The sequence below is a fragment of the Pholis gunnellus genome (assembly GCF_910591455.1).
Source record: "Pholis gunnellus genome assembly, chromosome: 6".
NCBI lineage: Eukaryota > Metazoa > Chordata > Actinopteri > Perciformes > Pholidae > Pholis > Pholis gunnellus.
The window spans coordinates 26,715,698-26,734,702 of NC_136532.1; the positions used below are offsets into that span (position 1 = coordinate 26,715,698).

The 19,005-nt window shown below is 43.6% G+C and overlaps 1 protein-coding gene across 2 annotated transcripts in view; it reads left to right on the forward strand.

Annotated features, from left to right (window-relative positions):
• LOC306697471 (metal transporter CNNM4-like) overlaps positions 1-16,870 on the forward strand; it is a gene marked incomplete at its 5' end in the record, with an annotated part of 34,436 nt that extends 17,566 nt beyond the window's left edge. The window contains 4 exons of one of the 2 annotated variants that reach the window (XM_079161415.1): positions 11,010-11,106; positions 12,857-12,919; positions 16,039-16,223; positions 16,472-16,870. In XM_079161415.1, the coding sequence (XP_079017541.1) occupies positions 11,010-11,106; positions 12,857-12,919; positions 16,039-16,223; positions 16,472-16,726 (600 nt within the window). In that variant the 3' untranslated portion in view covers positions 16,727-16,870. The remainder of the gene's footprint in view (positions 1-11,009; positions 11,107-12,856; positions 12,920-16,038; positions 16,224-16,471) is intronic. The other variant, XM_079161416.1, reaches the window with a different exon arrangement.
• Between the last annotated feature and the right edge of the window lie 2,135 nt (positions 16,871-19,005).

A 19,005-nucleotide genomic window follows, 5' to 3' on the forward strand; every position in this document is an offset into this window, starting at 1 on the left:
TTTGGTACATTTATCTGACTGCTTTAGGTAACTTTTCATCCCCTTTCTGTCCAGTGAAAACCACGTATCTCCAGAATGTGTTCGTGTTGAACTGAAGGATGAAGTGTTCCTTCATAAAATTTAAAATAAGCTGGAAAATGCATCGTCACAAAGCTGAAAACAGATGTTTTTTCTGAGCTCGTGAAGAGATGCGTGGTTGTCACATGACTGCAACGCTACAAATATATCACGATCTTATAGAATATGATGCAAAAAAACATGTCGGTGAATCACCGGCAATTATAAAGTATTATTATACTTGACCTTACGCACACATTCACACACTGCCTGGAGGTGTGTGTGGTTTCAGGCGGGGCCCCCTACTGGTTTGTTATGAGTTATTAACAGACCTGTTATTAACAGACCTGTTGGTAACTCCTCAGACCTCTGCAGGAGCTCGTCACACCTCCACACACACACACACACACACACACACACACACACACACACACACACACACACACACACACACACACACACACACACACACACATGCACTAACAGGCTCTGTATAATATTCTGTATCAGGCTTAATCTCTCTCCCAGCATAAATAAATCCTTCTAATGTTATCTGGATACGTCAATTCTCAAACGATAGCGCAGACCAAGAATTCAAGTTTCATTAATGTGCAGTTTTTACAGAATTAAAAGTTGATGAATAAAATGTAAACCCCCCCCTCTGTGTGAGTCTGTGTGTTGCTGTGAGAGCAGCAACCGTTTTGGAAGTCACAGTTGATCCAAAGTCAATCAACTCTAGAAGGAGATTAGCCGACAACTTTGAGGGTTTTAAGAGTCAGAGTTGGTGGAGTGCCAACGAGCTGTGGGAGGTTAAAGTCACATTCCACCGAAGATCTTCTCAACCACCTCCTCTAGACTGCAGTGTATTTAAATGTGTTTGTAGTTCTGCTCTTTATGGAGCATGCTGGAAGACTCTGTGGTAAACTTCTTGATGCTCTTGTTCACACACTCTTTGTGGAGCAATCGGGCTCAATATCTGGTTCCCCAAATATTAACCTTTTGTTAACATAACTGCTCTTAAAGATTTACAAGGGATTAAGTGAGTGATTGACAATGAAGACACATACAGAAAGAAGCTGATTTCACCCTGGATGTGATGTCATTTCAGCCTATTCTTTCTGTTCTAGAGAAACAAATCAATCAAGCAGATTCATCTGTCATGAAAATGATTGTTACTTGCAGCTCTAGTCGTTACTTTGCCTCCTGTTTTCAGCCCTGAGCACAGGCTGTATATGAGGAGTGGACGAAGTTGTCGTGACGTCACCCATCGGTTGGTGGATTGCGGTTTTGAGGCCTTGAGTTTAGCATTTTGGTCGTCGCCATCTTGTTTTTTTTTGCAACCAGAGAGCGAAAGTCACCCTATTTGGACGACGGATTAGTGACGGGGTGTTCGGCTCTTGTAGCGCTAGCGGCCTGTCAATCACCGTGTAGCCCCGCCCCTAAAGCATCCCCTGCTTTATGGTCTGTTTGACTCTAAATGGACCATCATTTACTAAATGAACATCATGCTGTATTGAAGAAGACTTGAAACTAGAGATTGAGACCATAAACTCATGTTTACAATGTTTACTGAGGTAATAAATCAAGAGAGAAGTAGAGTCATTTTCTCATAGACTTCTATACAACCAGAGGAGTCGCCCCCTGGTGGACACTAGAGAGAATTGCAAGTTTGACACATGTTGCGTGACAACAGTTGTTAGACCACCGTGGTGAATGTGTTACCTCGGCCATCATGTCGTACGCACAGAATCGCTTTAATAAACTGGTAGCCGCTGTGAAAGAGTCTTTTTAAAAACTAATTCTCCTCTCAGTGCAAAAGAAGTTCAAAAAGAATCACACAAACACAGAAACAATCCGACCAGCGCGCTCTCGCTATGATCATCATTCATGCCAGAATAAATGAATATCCAGCAAAGCGCTTCACATAAAGGATGTGAGGGAATAAGAATTAAAGTGCCACCTCAACATCCTGTTATTCACTGCTTTTGTCGGATATTGTGTTAGAAAATGATGAAACTGACGTGGAGATGACGGACATTGATTCATGCTTAAGCATTAAAATCCATCAGTGATGCAGCCAGAGAAAGGGAGAGTCTTCTTCATAATGTTTTGAATATGTTGTCATGGCTGAAAGAAGCTGTAAGGAATAGTTAAAGGAACAGTTCACCCAAAAACGATATAAATCGCACCGAGCACAAGGCTCTCGAAAATGTTTTCTCTCGAAAGGAGAGCGGAGCGCCTGAGAGATGAAAGCGTAACAGATCAGACCTCAACAATAGACGGCCGACAGGTCTGTAAAAGACGAGATGCCAGCACTTTAACAGAGAGTCTAAAAAGAGTAAAGGCATGAGGGAGAGGGGAGATGTGACCTTGGACAGACAGACAGAGAGTGATGGGAGGAGAGCTGTGTCCTAAAGGAGACGCTCTCCACTAATTGATCTCCATTATATAAGATGTTAATGGAAGGAGGGAGGAAACTACTCACGTGACCCAGAACCCACTTGAGCATCTGTACCTCAGTCTGCACGCTCACCTTCCACACGAAGCCTCCTGCATCCGCTCTGTGTACTGTGTTCACCTTCGCTCTAAGCCCCACAAAGGTTGGGGGGAAACTACGCCTCATCGTCCTTAACCTCACTCTTTCACACACATTCGGTTCCCACACGGCGGTTATGTCATCGTCCCCCCAAAACAGTCATTAGCCGGCTCCAGTAATCCGTCGTTGCTCGTTCTCTGTGAGACTGTCGAGGTGGGAGGCCGGATGTTTGTCGGGGATGTTGTGGTGAGACCCCACATGTGGAATAATCCGCTGAGACCTTTTATTTTGGCATTTAGTGTGAGCATGCCAGCGAGGGAGAGACGTAGCTGTGAATAGGTCCTGATAGTCGGTGTGACTCTGCAGAAAGTCCTCTGGGTTTACGTTGAACTCTAAAAGTAGTAGGTGGACCGATATCCTGTCTTTGCTCACAATGTTTTGATCTCTGTCAAGTGTCTCAGATTATGTCTAATTCAGGTAAAACAAGGTGAAGTTTAAGACACGAGATCCAGGTGCTTCCAGGTAGAACCGCTCTCCATTTAAAAGAGGCCTAACCCTGATTTTCTGGATAGATGCTCAACTTAGATTCCGTGCTGATGAATATTTTATCCCGGTAATTACAGATAGACTGCAGACGTCTCATTAAATTATTCATTTCTAGTTTCTCAGAAGAGTCTTGGACCAGCCTGTGTGTAGATTTGGGTTGTGTGTGTGTGTGTGTGTGTGCTGCTCATATTTGTCCTGTAAACACAATTATACCCCCACATTCCAGGAGTGCCTTTTTTTTTGGAAACAGGCCGAGGTGGACTAGTGGAGATGCAGAGAGAGCGTTTGAATTTGATTTTTTTAACAGTTTATTGATTTGAAAAGTCCATTTTTTCTTTCCTCAATTGCCACGACACACAAACGGTTTGCTGTTGCTGTTACTTCGTGTACGTGTTTGTTTGCATTACGTATGTCTGATGTCATGAGAACTAAAACCCTCAGTTACAGATAATTCAATGTCCTTGTTCCACTCCTTTTATAGTGTGTGTGTGTGTGTGTTTGTGTGTTCTCCTGGTAGTAATCTTCCCTGTCAGCAGTTTGTTTACGACCAGCGTGATTCATGCGTCTATAAAGATACTCTGTTACTCTCGCAGGACGGAGTCCGTCTGCTCGGCCACAGTTGGAATCGCTGTTGTGTGCTCTCGGCTTCTGGAAGTTTGAGAACTTCTTGGTCGTTTGGAGGATCACGTCCGGGTGGAATGACGCGATGAAGTTCAGCCCGTATAGTCAATGAGTAGTTGCTTTGTCATGAACCAGAGAAAAACCTTTTGGGATGCTCGGAGGCTATAGAGATGGAACAGCAGGAGAACGGGCATCAAAATGTTCTCTGTGTTCATTTACAGAGTACAAAAGAAAAACGCTGATTGTGGTTCGTTCTTATGGTGACAACCCACCTCGGTGACGAACGGAAGCATTACGTTGTTAAAGTTTACTCATTTACTCCGGCTCTCTACTCTCGCTACTCCACTGCTCGTTTTAGTCGTGACTGCAAAACCTCACCTCAGTGAAACCAGGACTTGTATGGAGCTAAATCCAGGTCAAAAGTTTTGTTCATTTGAAAAAAAAATCTGAACCTGAAAGTTCAAGTTGTGGTCTTGAACATTGAAAAATGCAGCAATGTATTCAAAATAAAAATAAGTGAATTACATTTTTTTTTTGGGTTGAATATAATTTTGATTCAGTTCTGGAATTATTTTGAATACATTTTTTTTTTTTTTTCGTTTTTCACTTTCACATATTTGAGTTCTTATATTTTCGGTTTATTTTTCGGTTTCAAATCTTTTTTTTTTCAGTTTCAATCTTTTTTTTCACTTTCAGATCTTTTTTTTTCAGTCCAGACTTTTGACCCTGATCTAGCGTGGGGGGCGTGGTATCTACTGAGAGGGGCGTGTCATCACGAGAAAAAAAGATTTGAAACCGGAAAAAAAAAAAGATTTGAATCTGAAAATATAAGAACTCAAATATGTGAAAGTGAAAAACGAAAAAAAAAAAAAATGTATTCAAAATAATTCCAGAACTGAATCAAAATTATATTCAACCCAAAAAAAAAATGTAATTCACTTATTTTTATTTTGAATACATTGCTGTATTTAACTTGAACTTTCAGGTTCAGATTTTTTTTTTCAAATGAACAAAACTTTTGACCTGGATTTAGCTCCATAGACGTTAGTCTGTTAAGTTTATACAGAAGTTAGCCCGCTGCTACGGTCACAAAGGCAACACGTAAAAATGGCCGCCGTTCTGACCATCCGGCTACGTCGATTTGTTTCTATGCAGGTGTCTTATAAGCTTTCACAATTCCAGTTTTGTGGCATTTTTCCTTTATTTGAATGTTGCTGTAGGTTTCCTGGTTGACAGTCATTCTCTGTTTTAAAGTTACTACGAGGAACTTTGATTTTGTGTTGATTTTGGCGGTCCCTGTGGACAAAACTTCTCATTCCACTGCAGCAGGGTCTTGACAGTCTGCGACAGTCAGTCCTGGTTCTGGTTCTCCCGCGCCTCCCTTCCCTCCAGCGGGCCCAGTAATACGGCCCGGTGTCGGTGTCGGCTTCCAGCAGGCAAAGCTCTGCTCCTGGAGGAGGAGACGCTGCTGCTGCCGGGCGCTGAGCTCTGCTCCCCCCAGCAGATAAAAGAAACCACCCAAAAGTGTCTACAGTTATGACTTCTGAGAAAGAAGCTGGAGGTAAACAGCTGATCGATGATCAACGTGATCGCTGATTATTAATGTTCTGTTTGTGGTCGATGTTTGAAACTCTGTTGTCGCATTCCAGGATAATTATGTCACAACATATTTGTGAGCAACTCTTCCTGTTGTGGACAAGAGCTGGAAAAAAGTCAGTCCTTTGAGGATAAGAAATATTCCGTGTGTGTGTGTGTGTGTGTGTGTGTGTGTGTGTGTGTGTGTGTGTGTGTGTGTGTGTGTGTGTGTGTGTGTCAGCATACATGACCTCTTTGCACAAATTGTTCAGTTTGATACCAACCATTAACTGAAGTCAGCGGTACATTTTGTGACAAACACATGTTCACCAACCACTAAACGCTGAGGCCTCTGGTTCACACACAACCACGCACACACACACAATCTCTCTCACACACACACACACACACTCTCTGTCTGGAGGTGTGTGTGGTTTCCCTACTGGTTTGTTATAAGTTATTAACAGACTTGTTAATAACTCCTCAGACCTCTGGAGGAACTCGTCACACCTCCACACACACACACACTCCTACACACACACACACACACACACACACACACACACACACACACACACACACACACACACACACACACACACACACACACACACACACACACACACAATGAGCAGTATGACTTCACATCACCTAGTTCTGCCTCTGAACTGTATTCAGTCACTTGTAACACACGGGGCGGCCCCGTTCCAATACTCAGCGTCTGTTAGAGTCCCAGTTTCTTTCCTGGTCGATGCTTCCTTGTTTAGAAACGTCGTCTGCCTCTCAATACTTTTACAAACTTCACTCTCTCATTAACTGTCTTCAAGGCCCGACTTCAAAACTGTGACTGACTGTACTTTCAAGATCCTGTTTTAACAAATATTTGCCACTGTGTTTATAACAATGTTATCCTAACAATGACAACATCTATAGAAAATAAGACGACATTTGTTATAAAAAGTTCACTTTTCTGACTTCCAGGCCTCATGTCAACACTTAGAACCCTCCTGTAAGACGTTCACTGGTTCCCATCAGGCCTCAACATGACTTCAGGGACATCAGTGAAATAGAAAAACTCCTCCGTGGAGTACGACGGTGTAGACGTCAGCACCCCCGATGTGTGTCGGTTTGACTGTTTGAGACTTCAGCTCACGTTGTTCTGTGAGTCACAACGCTACTTGAACTTTGACCCAAGACCCACCAGGTCTCTGCACATGTTTGAGCAAAAAAACACACAACCAGAGTCTCACACTCGTGTTGAACTTTAAAGCTACGACCATGAGTCTAGGTCAGCGGTTCAGGGTCAATAAAGGTTGCTTCCTCGTGTCAATCTGTTGCCTGTAGTATTCTGTGAAAGGTGTGTAGATCATTGTGTGACACTGAACTCCTTCCTGTGCCTTCTTGTCCTCCTCCACTTCATCAAATGTAAAGTATTCTAGATACCTTGTGCTTCATTCTATAAACACTGAATAAGCAACAGTCAAAGTTGATGTTAAGGAGAAAACAAGCATCCTTTATTAAAACATCTGCCTCGTCATGAACAAAATGAGTCTCACAACTGTCCTCGTGTTCTTTTTATATAATATTGCTCTGATTGGTGCTCAGCAGTGAATGATGTCGCCTTTTAGCCACGCCCACTTCAAACTTTGGGAGATGATCCTGTGTTCGTGACCCCATCGCTCTTTAGTAAGAAGTTGACTTGTCCTCGAGGCTGCAGCTTTAATTTAAGGAGCGGGTTTTAGTTTTACGTCGTCGACCGAGACTTCAAAAGGCCGTGAATTCAAATTCTGACACAAAGATGCTAAAAGCCTGTGACCAGGGTTGCTTCTCTGTAATACAGCGGCCCTTTTGTTTGTTTTTTTTGGTCGCTGCAGTGTATTTTTCCAAGTGCTGGCGAGCTGCTCTGTCAGTTTGTCTGGGAAAACGGGTTCTCCACCTCCTCACTGCTGTCCTCCGCCTCCCCCCTGTTTCTATTCTCTCTCTCCTCCCTCCCCCGTGCCTCCCTTTTGTAAATTCAACACCAGCAGTCGTCGGCCTTCTGGCTGCTCGTGAGGCGTGCACGAGTGTAGTTTTTTTTTTGGAGTGTGTGTGCACGCGTTGCAGGTTAAGTATTTGACCCACGGCCGACGCTCTCACACACGCGCAGGGTTGACCCTGTGTTGAGAGGTGATTTCCAAATCTGCAGGAAGCTGGCGACGAGGAGGTTTTAACTTTTGCGTTAAGTGTCGAATGAAGAAGTCTGCTGTGAACCGCACACACTTGAACTTTCTTTAGTTCCTGTCTTTGCCTTTCCATTAAGGTAGAAAAGCCGGAGGAGGTTTGCTGTGAATGCCGTCTCCTCTTTCAGCTGCAGGTTGTCCTTGAGCAAGGCATTTGACCTGTGGTTGCTCTGAGCAGGTGTTAATGTGTGTAACTGGATGAATTTGTACCGCTGCGTTGCAGCAAAGGCATTCGTGCTCAGGGAGTTTAGCTTTTTACAATATGAAGATAAGAAATGAGAATCTCTGCACACGTTGACAGTAGGATTGTGGGTAGAGAGCCAGAGTGTGGACTAAGAATACGCCCTGAAGGTTTGACAATGCACGTTTTTAAACCTGGACACCACACACACACACACACACACACACACACACACACACACACACACACACACACACCAACCTCCAAAACATCTGAAGCCTCTCACACACGTCTCTTTGTGTGCGGTGGTTTTGCTCCTTAAAGGGCCGGTGTGTAGCGTTTACTGGGAGAGATGGAATATGATCTTATCATCGATGCTTTCATTGGTGTATAATCACCTGGAACTAAGAGTCGTTGTGTTTCCGTTAGCTCAGAATCATCCCTTCACGCCTACATGCGGAGGAAGTCCTCTTCACAGAGTCCGCCGTGTTGCACCGCCGTGTTTCTACAGTAGCCCAGAGTGGACAAACCGAACACCGGCTTTAGAGAGACACATTTTTACGTCACCTGAAGGCCACCGTAGTTCTCAGGACACGCTTGTGAAAACGGTGGTGACGTGAGCCGCCGTCTGACTGCCGCTGCTGCTGCTATAGAGTCGAGTCTTTATGGTGAGGATGGCCTCCGAGCGAGGCGGCTCGAGTCACCGCGGTCTCGGAAAGTGAGCGGCGGGGTGTTCGATTGGCAACCGCCATTAGATTCCACCACGTCCTACACACTGTCCCTCAAATGAAACTTCAGTTCATTCATGACAACTTTTACTCTTTATGATGCTCCACTGGACACAGCAATATTTATTTATTTATATTTATTTATTTGTATTTATATTTATTTATGTATTTATATATATATATTTATTTATATATATTTATTTATATATATTTATTTGTTTATATTTTATGTATTTATATATTTATTTAATTATATATATTTAATTATATTTATTTATGTATTTATATATATTTATTTATATATATTTATGTATTTATATATATTTATTTATGTGTTTATATATATATATATATATTTTTTTTTAATATATAAATATTTATTTATATATATATATATATATATATATATATATATATATATATATATATATATATATATATATATATATATATATATATATATATATATATTTTTTTTTTTTTTTTTTTTTTTTTTTTTAAATATATAATAATTAGTAAAAGTTGTCTGATGAATGAACTGAAAATATAATTCACGCACGTCTCATTTTAGGGGCAGTGCTACGTGATTATCAGTCATTTATTCGGCAGCGACATCAAACATTTATTGGTTCCAGCTTCTCTCATGAATTAGATCATTTGTCACGTTGAGCAGAATGAAACGGTCGACTTGTGCTTTTTAAACCTGCAGTCGTCGGTGTTGCCGTAGGTCGGAGCGACGTTCTGATCGGCGTCGGCTGTGAAGCGCTCGCTGCAGAGCCGGCGGGGAGATGTGAGCTTAATTCAGCACAGCGTCTGTGATGGGAGCAGCCTACTTTGTAACTTCAGTGACAGATACACCCCCCGCCTCCCCCTTCTCTCCCCCCCACCTCCCCCTTCTCTCCCCCCCACCTCCCATCTAATATCCAAGCCAGGTTTCTAAACTGGCACGCACCCTAAAATAGCACGAGGGGATGCTTATATCGGATCGTTTATGTTTGTAAATCTCTCGGCCCTACCCGGTTCATTCCACGAGGTGTACACAGAACTCAAAGGTGCCTCGTGTGAACAAATACAACCTTGTGTGCCTCATAAATTCTTAATTTCTACCTTTAACTTCACTGGAAAACCCTTTAAATGTAGACATCACCGTGCATGTGTTCTGTCTGCTTGTTGGACGATATATGAATGAAAAATGTACCTAACTTGTGATTTTTATGGCTGCGCTGGACACATTCTGCATTATTTTAACGTTACGTCCCTGCAGTCCATCCACACATATTTGCATATATTTCAAAACCTTAAAATCCTGAATTTAAAAGTAATGTTGCTCAAGGATCAAGCTTCATAAAAAGATCTTAAACTGACTTTCCTAAAACAGGGAGCTCCGTGCACCGTCTTGTTTGTCCTTTTGTCTTCCGGTCTCTCTTTTATTTCACCACCTGTTCTGCTCTCATCAGCCCACTCCCTGTGTGTGTGTGTGTGTGTGTGTGTGTGTGTGTGTGTGTGTGTGTGTGTGTGTGTGTGAGTGATGTGTGTGTGTGTGTTAGTGTGGGGGTGATGGAGAGACGGAGGGAAGGAGGGACGACCGCGTGGATTAACTGTGCCGTGTTGTTGCTGCAGTTCACACATTCCAGCAGGCCGATTCAGGCCGACTCACTGTACTAACACAGAGGCCTCCTTCACCCCCTTCCTGTCCTCTCGCCTCCCTCTCTGACTCTCTGACTTCTCCATCCCTCCGCTCTTTGATTCAACCAAAAGAACCTCTGGCAGCTCCGCCTCCTCATCTGCATCACGTCATCCCTCCGACCGTCACATCTCTTTATTGTTTTTTTAAAATGTGGGACTCCCGAGTGTCTGATGTTGTCTCATCGAGGCCAAAGTCAACATGTTTCCTCCCACAAACGGCGGCGAGCCTCTCCAGGGAACAATCACTAATAAACACTGTACGCCTCCCTGCTTTGACCCGGGGTTGTACCGCCCTCTAGAGGACAAACTGTGTCGCGTCATACCAACTGAAAACCAGGGTCACGCCGCAGTGTCAATTCTCAAATGTCAGGATTTGATGCTCAGGAACGGAATATTTTGGGGTTTTGAACTGTTACTATACGACATGTGAATATGTGTCATTGGAGTCTAAGAAAGAACAACATGTTTTTCATATGTTCTGACATTTTACAGACTTCTTACTGATGGTAAAACGACCATTAATCAGCAGATTAATGGAGGAAAATCATTCTTCTGTTGTGATTGGTGTGAGGATACGATGTGATTACATGATTTCTGGACCCTTAAAGAGCTTATAAAATAAACCGCCTGAAGATGTAAATCACATGACTTTAAGTGGAATCTTCTGGTGTCACGTGATGTTTCAGTGGCCTTTTGTTTTCAGAGAGAGGCTGCTGTTCGTCTGTCCATAGCATCATTGACACAACTACTAACTATCTTCTCTATTAGGAGTCAGAAAAGATGAGTAAACCCCTCTGATAGTTCCTTTATGACGTCGTCACAACGTTCATGTTTGTGTCTGTGGTTTTGTTTGTTCTCAGGGACGAGTGGAGGTCGAGGCCGGCAACGAGAACATGAAGTTTGAGACCGGACCGTTCTCCTTCTATGGTGTCATGGCCATCAGCGTTCCCACACTGGGTGAGTCCTAAACCCTCGTCCCTCCTCTCCTCTCCTCTCCTCTCCTCTCCTCTCTTCTCCTCTCCTCCCCCTCCCCTCCTCTCCCCTCCTCTTTTCTCCTCTCCTCTCCCTCCTCTCCTCTCGTCTCCTCTCCTGTGAATTTGCACGGTTAATTAATCTACACGTTTAAATGAGTATTTTCAGTGTAATGTCTGTGGTGTAAATAGCTTTACTGCCACCTAGTGGATTAATAGAGTACAGCAGCCTGTGCTGTTGTCCTGAATGTTCACTTCGTTGAATTACAAAGACTAAAACATTTGAACCAGATTTATTTCTTATTTTAGGAACATTTGTAATCTTGTTTATTCTGGGGAATGGATAATGATGAAAGAACATATCATAGTATATACCCTGCAAAACATTATGTTTTTCATCTACTGTGATAAAATGTGGATAATCTGGACGAAATAGCAGCACATTTTACAGACAATAAGAGTAAAACAATGAAAATTCAAGACAAACGGCAACAATTCATTAACTTAACTCTAAATGACCGCACATGTAATTCACACTTTTGAGGACCAGGTGGGTCGAGTTTGGCTCAGATGAATTTTTGTCGGACATCTTTCTTTGACATCATGGTGCATCTGATCCACCAAGTTTAAAACACACTTTGATTACATCAGATTTAACGCACAGACACAGACACACACCTCACTCAACCAGCTCAATATTCATAGAATTTAAAAAGTCGCATCAGGAGAGATTCTTACTATGAAATCAAAAGCTTTTCTAGTGTTATTCAGGAAGATGAGCATCAAGTGTTTGAAATGGATTTTTCTTCTTTATTTATTATGTTTGATGACCTTTGAACTCATTCCCTCCTCTCATCTCTTTCTGTCTCTTTCACACACTTTCTTAAAATACAGAAGTCAGTTTAATCTGTGTTTCCTCTGGTTTGTGTTCGTCTGCTTCTCTTTGAACAGTTGATTCTGTCCTGAGTATTGTGTCCTCGTGACGCCCCGACGGACACACTAGCGTATGAATTATTTTGTCCATCTCGTGCCAACGCTGAACAAAAGGAACACGATACTTTCATGGCGCAGCTGTGTATTAAGTATTTAAACCTGTCAAGTACCAGAAGCACTGAATCCTCTTTGTCTTTATATTTACATCGATATTTACTGATTTGAATCATACTTTTTTTAGACTTGTACAACCGTTTGCTTTCGGTGTCTTTTGACAAATAATCATGTTTTTTTCTTATTGGCAAAACAGTTTTTTGTGCTCAACGTAAGGTATTCAGAGAAAGTATTGTTTTGGTAACAGTTCAACACAAAGACACAGCTGTCGTCTTTCCTTTCTTTCTATTCTCGTTTTCATCTCAGCCCTCGACGGCTCGCTCCTTCAGGCGCTTCAGGTGAAGAGCGAGATCTGTGAAGCGGCATTTTATTATTTTCCAACCTTCCTCCTTCCCTCCCTCCCTCCCTTCCTTCCTTCCTTCCTTCCTTCCTTCTCACCAGCGTCCGCCTCATTCACCCATTTCATCAAACTCCTGATCGATGGAACCGTCCGCTGTTATCTGTTCTGTGATCTTCCTGTTGGAGATTTTACTCCGTGCATGGTTTTTGCATGTGAAGCAGATCTGTCCTTCTGTCTCCCACTGTCTCACTCACTCTCCCCCCTTCACCCCTCCCCCCTCCCCCCCTCCCTCTGTGCCATCGATCACCTCCTCCCTCCCTCCCTCCCTCCTTTCCTTTTCTCCTCTCAGTGGCCGCACCTCGTCCTCGCCACCTCCCCTTTAAGAGGTTTTCTCTGTTTTCTCGGTTGCCAGGTAAACTCCGGCATGTCTGGGTCCATTTTAACACCAAGGACGGGGGGGGGGGGGGGGGGGGGGCATGCCTGGCTCTTGATTCACCAGGTGTGGCTTTGACATTTTTGGGTCAAAGGGGTAAATAAAGGCCGGATCACAGAGGGCGGAGGTCATTATGGGTTGAAACGGCTCCGTGTTGTTCTTCTTCATTCTCCCTGATCAGTGATAAAACACCTGCTGTGACGTCACCGGTGTTCGGCGCAGCATGTCCAAAGGTAGATGCAGAGTAACGGCAGTGTTCTTCCCGCTGTGATTCACCGTGCATTCACCCTTTACACACAGCAAAGAGGGCCAAGACGACAGACGCTTTTAGGCAAATAAGCTCTTTGTTTGAGCTTTATTTGCATGAATTATGCAGAGCAGGTGAGCAGTGAGGAGCAGACAGGTGCAGCTCAGCGTTCATGTTTCCGTTTGTCAGGAAGAGGTTTGTCTGCAGAAAGTACAGCGATGAGTTGACTTTGTAATTGGTTAACTTTGTCCGGCAGCAGAGAGAACTCACAAAGTTTATTTTTGCAACTGTAAAATATCGCCCTCGTGTACACATTTGAGCTGCACAGGTTCTAACGGTGACGCAGCCGTTTCAGTGAGAAAGTCGATCAAAGAGCTCATCCGACAAATCGTCGGCACAGTTCGGGGGACAGGAAATGATCACGTGGCTCCTCTGAGATCAAACGGAGAAAAGGATGGGACGTCATGAGACACCATGAGACACCATGAGACACCATGAGACACCATGAGACACCATGAGGGGACCTGAAGCCCCTCGAGGGGTTCAGCCGTCTGCTGTTAATCAGGATTCAGGTGTAATATGACTGTTAATACAAAGGATGAAGGAGAGAACGTGGAGCTATGGTTTGGTTACTGCTGTCCTAGTATTCAAAGCATTAATTGCTGGAATAGATCGTAGTCTTTCAGAAAACAACAAATAAACATTTCCTGTACTTAAATCACAAACACCCAGTTCCTAATGCACTCCCCCCCCCCCTCCTCTAGTCTTGTAATTATGAATGAAAACGTCTTCATTATAAGATGTGGGTTAATGTGGGAGTGCTGTTTGGAATTGGGTCCACTTTGATTTTTATAGAAAACACTAACTCGTTAAGTTTTCAAACCTTCACTGACGTCTTGAAGATCCAGTCGGCCTCTTTTCTACAAGCTTTAAGACAGAAAGGTGATTAACAAGACAAAATACAGAAGATGATTTGGTGTATTCGTTCTTAAACGTAAAATAGTGTATTTAAAAGCTGAAATATGTTGTTCTCGTGTATCTCATTGTGTTCGTGATGAGTAATGTGACTCGAGCTGAGAAAACCTTTAAATCCTGCTTTTTCACAAAGTAAACAGCTCTAAACTTTCTGCCTCCAGAGTGACGTAAACGGCAAATTGCACAAACATTTAGATGTAGTCTGGACCATTAATCTTATTAAAGTTTACACGGCGTAAACACAACTCTGTGACCGCGTCACGTGAGCGCTGATCGTAGCTGTAGCGGCTACTTTGAGTGTGTTTTACGTCTTAAGTTGTAGACGTGAATGAAGAAAAGTATTCCGACTGTGATCTCAAGACTGACCAATAATAATAATAATAATAATAATAATAATAAACAACAGTCGTGACTAAGTGAACTCTAACCTCTAAACTAGAACATCAGCCGTAGACGTCCATGATTAACGAGCTAGCGTAATTCATTGAAAGCTAACCCCGTTGACGTGTCCAGGTAAAACCGTGTCCTATGACTCACTGAGGTCCCCTGCTGGAAGACTCACATCCACCGGTAATAACACACAGCAGCGGGTAAAGAGCATGTGTGTGTGCGTGTGTGTGTGTGTGTGTGTGTGTGTGTGTGTGTGTGTGTTTGGGTGAAACAAGCATGTCAAAATAAAAAAGCTGAACTGTCTGGATGACACACGTGGAGCAGAGGTGGAAAATAAGCAGCTAACTAAAGGAAGTCTTCTCAGTCATCAGGTGTTAACCGTTAATGATTGTGACTGAGAGTCGTGCAGTGAAGGACTTCTGGAAGTGGAGACACCTGTTCTGATTTGACTGAAGTTTAAACTGTAATTAAGTTCAGTATTTTCTCTTTAAACGCATCCACAAAAAAATTAGAATTTATCTTCATATTTGGCTCTTTTATTTTTAAGTTTTCAGTTTGTAAAAGCCGAAACAATTCCTGAATTCATCCGTTAAATGAGGCAGCAGCTGTTTGGATGCTTGGTTATTAGTCAGAGGCATGTTCATGCTGACCTGTGCTGTTGCTTCTTAAATGAGAGCAAGTTCTGCTTGTTTTACATCGTATATAATGTTTTAAAGTTGAATGTTTATTTCATATAAGAAGGGACGATGCACATTAATTAACACGAGCCGTCACACAGGTCGACGTTATTAAAGAAAACATAGAAGAGCACAGAGAAATAAGCACGAGGCCAGCCTCCACTTATGGGTTTATGGAGTTATGTCCGTTTATAAACACATTAATAAACACTTAAACTGGACTGCCCAGCACTCAGTGGAAGTATAAATCGTAGTGTTTGCTTCGTGTAAAGACGTCCTTGTGTCACATGGCTTTAGTGTGAATGAGGCACCGGCTCGCTGATAGTGAAACAAACACAAAGGTACGTACAGCACAGCTGGTCATGAGTTTGTTTCTTTAAGCTCGTTCCCTCAGATGTTATTTTGTTTTCATTCAACCTTGTGTGTGTGCGTGTGTGTGCGTGTGTGTGTGTGTGTGTGTGTGTGTGTGTGTGTGTGTGTGTGTGTGTGTGTGTGTGTGTGTGTGTGTGTGTGTGTCACTGATTAGTCATTCACGTCATTCACATTAACCTGCATTTGAACTTCCGCTGCATCCTGTTCTCTCGAGGTCCTCCATTGATCTGCTTCATAGAGCCTTTAATACCGCGAATGGCTTTGAAGCGGTAGAATGAAGCTCACGCCGCGGCTTTCTGTAGCGATCGACCGTATTCTTTATGCATTTATGCGGGACGACCTCACATATGCTCTATCCCACAATTCTGTCCCTCTGAAGCTGTCAATAACCTTTTATTTTTCTGCGTGTGTGTGTGTGTGTGTGTGTGTGCGTGCAGAGTTTCGTACGCCGTCCCACCACAGCGAGTTGAACCGCACGTCGTCTCTGAGCGGCGCCGACCGGACGGACTCGCTCTCCGTCAGCGGCAGCAACAGCCAGCTCAACAGCGGCGGCGTCCCGGCGCAGCAGCAGTACACGCCCGACTTCTACGTCCGAGCGCTCACCGACCTGCAGTTCGTCAAGGTTGGTTAGACGTTTGAACCTTTTGGTAGAATAGAAAGTTGTTCTGTTCTCTTTACCGTCTTGTCTCGGCCTTGCTTTCCTCCTGCAACTGTCGTGATAAAGTCTGTACTTTACCAGGAACTCTGCACATTTAAGTTCTATCATCTAAATACAGTTTTAACCTAAATGTCTTGATGTTTATTGATCTACAAATCGTCGGTGCGTACTGGCGTAACAAGTTTTGTGGTATTATTTAATTTTTCCTTCAGATCACGCGGTCCCAGTACCAGCACGGCCTGATGACGTCCCGTCTGGACAGCACGCCTCAGTCCCCGGAGAGCGGCCACAACGCGCTCTGCCTGGATCAAGCCGCTCCGCCCGCCGCCGACGCCGCCGTCACGGACGCGGGAGCCGACTCCATCCCGACGGAGAACGGACCGGACGAGACGACGCTCCTCCTCCTCAACGAGCAGAACTCGCCGCACACGGCCAACCACCACAGCCAGCTGGAGAACAGCATCTGACCACCACCACCACCGTACTCCACCGTTTGCACGCATGCACTACTACGCTCGAATGTATGCTGAGGAGGGGAGCTGTGTGTGTGTGTGTGTGTGTGTGTGTGTGTGTGAGAGAGAGAGTAGGAATGCAGACACACACACTGATGTAAAGAGACAAGCCATGTGCATGCATATTGTGTAAATATGCAAAGGATTAAACACATTTTATTGTGGGAACATTTCCATCGTAAAGACTCGCCACAAAAAAACCCAACACTCATCTATGGTAGTCCATCGGCAGAAAGGTGTGTGTGTGTGTGTGTGTGTGTGTGTGTGTGTGTGTTTGCACATGCTCCTTAATGTATTGACTGATCTGAAGGACCTGCTCGTCTGGACCAGGAAGCTCCTCCCTCTCTCGCCAATCAACGTCGTTCGGAGGCCTCGCCGACCTGTGCGTGCGTGTTTTTAAATGTGTGTGTGTGTGTGTGTGTTGCTTCCCAATCACTGTCCCTAATCAGAGACTCAGGGAGACTCCGCCCCCCCTCGCCAACGTACGTACACACACACATGAACCAAACCCACCGCCGCATGTGTAGCAAGCTGCATCCCTCTCCTCACCATCCGTACAGCTAGAAGACAAAGACGACCCCGAGCACGTCAGCGGAGTTCAAACAAAGTAATATATGTTCCGTAGACGTTTATAGTGAGATATTTATTGGTGAATCCTGTGTGAGACGGCGGCACAGTGTTTTTTTGGGTGGGGGTGTGGGTTGTATTTCTTTTTCCCTTCTTGTTTCCTGGATAGAAACAGTGAGTATAGCCGAGAGCCTTTAAACCAGAGTTTGTTCAAAGAGATTTAGCAGCGAGATTTAGACGTGATTAAGACAATCAATATGGTTCTGTGCAAATGTGTTGAATTAAATGTGTCGGGTTCGTTGACTGTGCTCTCAAACAGCCTCCTCTCTGTGAAATGTTGTGTTCTAGTTTCGCCGATGACGGATCCTGGACGGCGTGTAGGAATCCGTTTCTTATTTTTTTTTACAAAGATGGAAGATGTTTCAGAGCACTTTAACTCGTCGAGTCTTTTCCTAGGGTGTGTGTGTGTGTGTGTGCGCGCGTGTGTGTGCGCGCGTGTGCGTGTGTGTGTGTGAGAGACCAAAATGGCCATCACCAGACATGGTGGGAACAGAAACCAAAAGAGGGAAGCTTGAACACATTCTGACTAGAAAATACTTTAAGAAATCAGAGACTTTATTTATTGAGTTCGATGTGTGTGTGCGCGTGTGTGTGTAAATATACTATTGTCAATGAGGGGGGGGTGGCGGGGGGGGGGGCGAGAAATGTGATTTTTATTTAGCCTCATTGTGAGCTTGTCCATGTTAAATGTTGCGTTCAGTGCTTATGTTTGGGTTTTCTTCATTCTTTTGTGACTCTGATTCGGGGGAAACCGTAACATTTATTGTTTCGCATTTTTGTCGCCAAACACAGCGCTCAGCCCCGACATCAGCCACATGTCGCCAGCTTTATGGGAAGCAATGATGTATATTTTATGATTATGACAATTGAGTTTTTTTTTTTTTTTCACAGAACTGTACACACTCATAAACCACTGTACAGTTTCAAAGATGTGTTGTTGTTGTTGTGATATTCAACATGAAAGTGAATCAGTCATCCAGGTTTTTGTTTTTAAAACCAAAGAGATTCGTTATTCCTGCGAAGATTGACAACTACATGTACCAGAATGCAATGCAGGAACTGGAAACGTTTTTGTTTTTTCCCCTCTCATCTTTGATGCTCTGCTGTCAGAGTTTTTCTTCTTCTTCCACTTGAATACTCGAGTAAATCCAACGAGTTCTCGTCTGCTCTCCTACACGTTGGGGGAAAAGGGATTCTGGGAAATGTAGGACATCAGGAGTAGTAGTAGACGATGCACGCCGAGAGGAAGTGGATTCACCAAAAACCTTTCACACGCAGATCATCACAAACTGAAGATTTCTGAGTTTGTGAAGGTGGATTTTTCAGAGGCTCAATCAACCGATTTCTAATCCCTAAATTCATCTTCCGTCAAAGAACAAACGAGTAACAAACGACTGAAGCGCTGCTGTGGCTGTGAAACGTGTTGAAACGTGTGGTCGTCTGATGTTTTTAATTACTCCGACATAAAAGAGGAATTGCACTTTTATTTCCAGTTTCGACGTGGATCTGAAACAAAAAAGCTCGAGACAAAAGGATGATTTCATTTTGGTTTTCAAATTCTTGGTATTTTGAGGTTTTCATACTTGGAAAAGCTCAAATGTCACAAG